This window comes from the organism of the source record quoted next, unplaced genomic scaffold (assembly GCF_019419815.1).
Source record: "Pyrus x bretschneideri cultivar Hongxiangsu unplaced genomic scaffold, Pyrus_bretschneideri_v1 Contig20, whole genome shotgun sequence".
Lineage (NCBI taxonomy): Eukaryota > Viridiplantae > Streptophyta > Magnoliopsida > Rosales > Rosaceae > Pyrus > Pyrus x bretschneideri.
The window spans coordinates 4,712,496-4,719,375 of NW_025999502.1; the positions used below are offsets into that span (position 1 = coordinate 4,712,496).

General features: G+C 36.5%; 1 protein-coding gene across 1 annotated transcript; it reads left to right on the plus strand.

Moving 5' to 3' along the window:
- Positions 1 to 194: 194 nt before the first annotated feature.
- Positions 195 to 4,281, plus strand: LOC125477029 (probable receptor-like protein kinase At1g80640). The gene is given in 12 exon segments (XM_048583776.1): positions 195 to 682; positions 1,631 to 1,801; positions 1,909 to 1,940; positions 1,942 to 2,160; positions 2,253 to 2,324; positions 2,326 to 2,386; positions 2,493 to 2,556; positions 2,663 to 2,759; positions 2,836 to 2,938; positions 3,484 to 3,602; positions 3,682 to 3,771; positions 3,863 to 4,281. Coding segments are annotated over 12 exon segments (1,350 nt in total). The 5' UTR covers positions 195 to 504; the 3' UTR covers positions 4,007 to 4,281.
- The last annotated feature ends 2,599 nt before the right edge of the window (positions 4,282 to 6,880 follow it).

Consider the following 6,880-nt stretch of genomic DNA (forward strand, 5'->3'; position numbering starts at 1 on the left):
GATGTGTTGTAAGTGAATAGCATCATGAGTGACTTTTTAGAGTAAAAATATCTTTAACATTAAAAATGAATAATATCATAAATGTTTCATTAAAACTTTTTATTTTTTAATAGATATTAGGTATGAAAATTTATTCTTTTACTTTATGGGTAGAAGATAATGACTAACATGGCCCATGATATTTTTGGCCACCGATAATCTCCCGAGGAGGAGACTGCTCACGGGAAAGACAACCTTCTCCCTCCCACTTTCAAGTTTCAACATCATCCCATCCATAGCGTTTTTCAAGTCTCAACTTTCAACCTTCTGACTGATGACTGTCACACGATTTCATGCCCCATTTGGCTTTGCCTAGTTAGTCGATAACGGACAGACAATCACGTTAAAAAAGTGCTTTCTTTGTTTCCCTGCAATACAGTATTTGTCCCCTTCACCTCTCCAACAAAGGCATTCAAAACAAACAGTGTCCAAACACCCCTTCACTTTCTCTGTCAAAATTTGGACATGGAACTTGCTCTTCTCTTAATACGCATGTGGGTTTTAGCTACCCCTTTGTTGGTAACCATAATTGAGGCAGGAAGAGTCTTAGAGGCAGCAAGTTCCACCATTTCTGGCCGCATTATGCTTCTTCAGGAACAACCCATCACGCAGTTTTCTGTGAGAATGGAAGCTCAATCCCCAGGTATTTCTACATTCCCCATTTTTGTTTCTTTTCTGTTTTATGTTCTATTTTATTCGAGCGATACTAATCTAATCTGAACTACGGGAAGGGAAAGTGGGATTAGAACTTGGTGGAAAGTCGCACACTGCTCTGGGCAAAGTTTAGTTTCTTTTTCTGTTTTATGTTCGTTTCACGTTATCTTTAATTTAAGTTCTGCTTATTAAATGGGTTAATGACTTTGTTTGATTTCTAAATTCTGAACCAAATCACTAAAAATCCGACTAAACGAGTAGAGTCTCAGTTCAATTAGTTCATCATTTATACTATTTAATTTCCCGTTTCTTTTAAGCTGTTGTGTTCTTGGAATGCCTTGGCTGCTGAGAAAATACTGTGGAAAAGAAAAGAGTTGAATAATTCAATCTCCAATTATTGTTCATAAGAAAGCTCTTGGGGTACCCCATTGTCCACTTTCACTTTTGAAAAATGGTTCTCATGTAGGTCTGGTTAAAAGCTTAAAAGTAATAAATTTGAAATTGATCTTGCAACCTCTTTTGGTTGCTTAGAAATGTGGGAAAGGAAAAGGGAAATTCAAATTGTGAACCTTTACATTATTAGTGTTCTGAAACTGAAACCATAAAAAAGCAAAAGGTTCTTCTCAGTTGTGACTTTGTTTCTTTACTTTTTATGAGAAAATTGGAAAAGTGTAGGAGGACATATAGATACGAAAAGTATGAAATTTTGTTCTCTTTCCGTCCTCCATGTTTCAGACAGATTTCTCAGCAACCAAACATAACAAAGTATAAGATTTAGTTATAGATCATCTTTATATCTTACGAAAATGTGTTGGTGTTCCGAATTCTATGATTTGGCTTTTATGGACTTCATGTGTACACTTGTTCATATCCTCGTTAATTGGTCTCTTGATTCCTAATTAGGTAAAATTTGGATCTTTTTTTTCTGTTAAAGCAGGATTGCCTGAGGTTAGAGTGGCTCACCATTCTGAGTTGAATAAGAGAATTCTTATAGCACTCATTGTTGCTTCCACACTCCTTGGGGGAAGCTTGCTGTTCCTGTCATGTTTTTGGATCTGTAGACAGAAAACCCTGAAACACTATATTGGGAAAAAGGAAACGACAATGGGTATCCTCTTTACATTTAACATTGCATTCTCTATAAGTTCAATTGCTCATACTCTAACGTTCTTCTTTTCCCTTCCCCCACCCCATCCTTTTAATATCGAATTGAAGAGGCTGCAAAAGGGGTTCCATCAAATCCAATCACTGGTGGAATTTAATTCCTTGAGGGTCGGGAGTAGGATGGGTTCAGTTGCGATATTCAATTATCCATTGCTGGAAGCTGCAACAAACAATTTCAGTAAAAGTAATGTCTTGATTGAGAGGGGTTCTGGACTTCTCTACAGAGCTAGTTTTGATGAGAAATTTATTGCGGCTGTTAAGAAAGTAAATAGCGCAAGGCAGGATTCTGAAAGAGAATTTAAGGTATTTCCATCTTAAAATGGTTTGAATTCGCTTTTCTGAATATGATTTTCTTGCTATGGGTTTACCTTTTTTTATGAGTACTTGTTGTGCAGAATGAGGTGAACTGGTTGAGCAAAATCCAGCATCAAAACATCATCAGACTTTTGGGTTACTGTGTTCATGGCTGAAGCAAGGTTCCTTGTTTATGACATGGTGCAGAATGGGTCCTTAGATACTCAATTGTGCGGTATAAATTTTCTATCAGTCTCTAGTTTTGCAGACGACAAAAGACATTTGCAAATGCTCATCACAACATACCATTTATTTTATACTCATTTTGACTAATCTTGCAGGACCTAGTCATGGGTCCTCTTTGACATGGCATCTACGGTTGAAAATTGCTGTAGATGTAGCCAGGTAAACTCATTACTTATTGTCACCCTCTTTCTTTCTTTATTTCTTACGTAGATATGTACATTTGTTTGTTAATTAGCTTTTTCCACTACCATTAATGCTCTTTTAGGGGATTGGAATATCTTCATGAGCATTGTAATCCCCCTGTGGTGCACAGAGACCTTAAATCATCTAACATTCTTCTGGATTCAAATTTTAATGCTAAGGTTAGATCCATATACGAGGCCATATTATTGAATACCATAAGAGATTAGTTGTCTGATGAGTTTTGCCTTGGTTTAGCTTTCAGATTTTGGTCTTGCTGTAACTTCTGGGGTGAAGGATGAGGACAACATAAAGCTGTCTGGGGCTCTAGGTTATGTACCACCAGAGTACATTTCGGATGGTATGTGGATATACAATCTAAGTTCGAATATGCTGGCAATGTCCATTTTGAGATGAAACTCTAACCAGCAAAACTGCTTAAAATTCTAGAGCATTTTTCATATCGTATCTTCTGTCAAGAAATTAGTTCATGTCAGTGTGGCTGCCTTAAAAAGCTGTGATAACTAATCATCCATTCCCACTAAATTAGCCTTCAGAGACATTATTAGCTCTTATGTTTCATACAAGCACCATCACCCTAAATAGATCATCCCTAGTGGCCCTTGAAGTGATCCTGGTAATCTTCTTTTTTCTGGCCAGCACGTAGTTTTGCATTACGCCTCTTTCAATTTCAAGGCAAACAACTCTCATGGCGAAAAATAATACAAATACAGCCAGTTATTTAGCTGAATGCTTGCATCCAAGAAATTGGCCTTTATTCAATTTCATAGTTCTGCAAGTGTAGTAATAGTGAATTGTCTTAAGAGTATTGCCTATGCCCTGATTTATTCATTGATTAGCGTTAAGTAATTCCGACGATAATATGTAATTTTCTTTGCTTTTTAGGTCAATTAACTGATAAGAGTGATGTCTATGCCTTTGGCGTTGTCCTTTTGGAGCTCTTGATGGGAAGAAAGTCGGTGGAAAGTAACACTGGAGCTGAACGTCAATCTATAGTCACATGGGTATTTATTCTCAAGCGCTATGATGGTCCTACATTAGTTGTTGGAAACTTTATGTATCTGTTGATTTATTGACATGCAGGCCATGCCCCAGCTCACTGACAGATCAAGGCTTCCAAACATTGTGGATCATGTGATCAAAGATACTATGGATTTAAAACACCTATACCAGGTTCCTTGGTGAAATCGACTAATATTGATACTTTTTTTACTTGTATGATCCTGTTTGAATTGCTAAGTTGGGTTTCTTGGGCCATGAACAGGTTGCTGCTGTAGCGGTACTCTGTGTACAACCTGAACCAAGTTACAGACCATTGATAACGGATGTGCTGCACTCGCTAATCCCTCTTGTGCCTATTCATCTCGGAGGGTCGCTTAGAATTACAGGGAATGTACCTTCGGCGTGAGCTGAGTCTTCCCATAAACTGGTAGAAGTTTATACATAATCCAGTGCCAGAGATGGTTACGTTTCTTATAACTCTGGAGGATGGTCTGAATCCACGGATAGATTTCCTTGTGTACTTGTCATTGTTTTTGTGTATCATTTTCCTCAAAGGATTCAAATCCGGGAAGGCGTTGCTAAGAAATATACGAGCTTATTTTTGTTGCAGTTGTATGTAAATTGAAACACATTGAAAGTAGACGTTTCATAGCAATCAAAGAAGCTTTTGCCGTTGGATTACTCAGGACAGATTTTTCCTTGGATGATTCCTTGGCATGTTTACTTGTGAGCTCAAGCGATGCAAAGAGCATCTCCAATGAGACACTAAAGGAGTTCACACACCATCGTATGAACTTCACTATAGGGACGAAAGGCAGTCGAATGGGTTAGACGAATTCCTTATAGTATAGGAGCTGGAAGTGTGTCATAAAACTCAATCATAAGATGATATTTTACCGATATTTTACTCCTTCCAAAAAAAAAAAAAAAGATGATATTTTACCGATATTTTATGTATTAAGCTTATTTATTTAATCAAAGGACAAATGTTATTGTTTACAACTATCTCATTCATTGTTATATGCTTAAACAACAAGTCCGATAAATGTGTAATCGAGAGACCATGGTCCCGTCTAGTAGGCAGGATGAGATGAGTTATATCCTATTAAACTGGCCTTGTAACCCATCCTATGTTTATTGTGTCAAAATGTATTTTAGACAGGACAGGACATGATATGTTATTAATTCAAAATATAGTGGTTATCTAACCTAACCTCACAGGTGTTCCTATCTTAAACTAAAAAGAAAAAAAAAAAAAAGAAACCACTACAAGTCAATGGTATCTTGTGCCAAATGAAAACAAATTGGTAAACCTAAGCAAACATTTGCCTCATGCCATACGCCAAATGAGCAAAACTACAAATGCTACCAACAAAATTTTTCCTCCGATCACTTTAATTAATTAAGTTCTTTCCAAAGTTCCTTGAGGACCTGACGTGTACAAGTACAACCATTGATGCTGATTACACAATTTTTTTTTTTTTTCACAAAAAATATTAACTATACTAAGGGAGTGGGGGAGTTGGCTAATCCTCACAATGACTAGCAATAATGTAGTTCAAATTCGCGTTTGACGAAAATCAAATCTAAATCATCTCACTTACAAGTATAGAGAAATACTATTAGACTGTAGTACTAAATTGTTGATTACCACAATTAGAATGAGCACTAATCTCCCAGAAATAAAAATAAAATATGTATCACTCACTTTCTTTGTAAACATCAATAAGTTTAAAGCTAACCAAAGCATTATGTCTTAGGCATTTAAAATTTTAAGTAACAAACAAAAGCATATCAACTATAAAGTACACATTTTATAGAAATATCCGCCTAATTAACGAGATAGGATGACAAAATCTCATAAAATATAAAACTTAAGACATGAAAAGGTCCCAATGATTCAAAAATGTTTTTATTTTCCAGCAAATAAAAACATGTTTTAATACCAGCCAAACTCAATGATTTAAAACCTACATGCAACAAAAGGTCAACGATGTTATCAAAGATTTATATAATTAATTACTGATACATTGTAAAAGGTCACACTCCAACATCTCATGGATTTCCTCGATTCACTTTGATTTCACACTAGAGAAGAATATCACTACTTAAATAAACTCTCCCTGCAGAATTTCCAACCCTAATCAGTCTAATATTCCTCACAATTACAAGGAAAACAATGTCGATGTCGACATGGCTCTGCACTAAAAGCACCAAGAACATGCTTGTCAAAATTGTTCACCCCGGAGGGCATGTGGAGCTGCACGACAGTCCTCTTCTCGCAGTGGAGATCATGCTAAGGAATCCGCAATGTTGCGTTGCGCACCCTCACATTTTCCAGCAGCCATGGGCGATTGTGGAGCCGGATACCATGCTAAGTCTAGGGCAAAAGTACTACGTCGTGCCTGTAAGCACGATTCGGAAGCTTCAAAGGCTCTCCATAAAGTATTCACCCACTTCAATCCATGACACTCAAAGAAATGTGACACCCCCACCAAGCAAAGAAGATGAGAAACGTGATGACATGCTTTCTAATTATTGTAATTGGTTTTACGCGAGGAATAAAAAATCTTCCAAGTTTTCTTGTGTTTGTAACCATGAGGAAAACAAAGTGAAGGAGGGAGGATGTTTTTCTGAAGATAATTGCTTTGCTTGCTGTTTTAAGGGGACAAAGATTAAAGAAAATGGCGGCGATCGCGATTCGAAAGAGGAAACAGAATCATCAAGCAGCAGCATTTCATCTTCTGAGATTGAGACAAAGACGCTTACAAGGAAGAGGAACAGGAATTCTACAAAGCATTGGGGCAAAGATTCAACACCTAAAAGATTGTCATCCCTAGATCATTGGCAGCCAAGTCTAGAGAGCATCCATGAAGAATGAAATAATTAATTAATTAACACCCTTTTGTTTGTTGGGATCCATGCTCTTTCTTCAGTTGGGTTAAGAGAATCACCTAATTGAATACCATTGAGAATAGATTTTGATTTAGTTGTGTATATATCTTTGAAATTGCTGGATGTGGCTATTTACATCTTGTTCTTACTTGACTTAATAAGCAAACAAAAACTTCATCAAATCCTATTAATTTAGCACAAACTTTAATTGGTAATTAAATAATCTTGAACTTGATCTGGATGTGTACTATGTAGAGTAGAAGGGTACTTTCTTGTTCCTACTCATTACACACTATGAAATTTCTATTAGTTATTGGTAGTAGTAATTTAATTTCTTAGAAGTCTCAAGTTGGAATAGCATGGTAATACTTGTGTCCACTATATG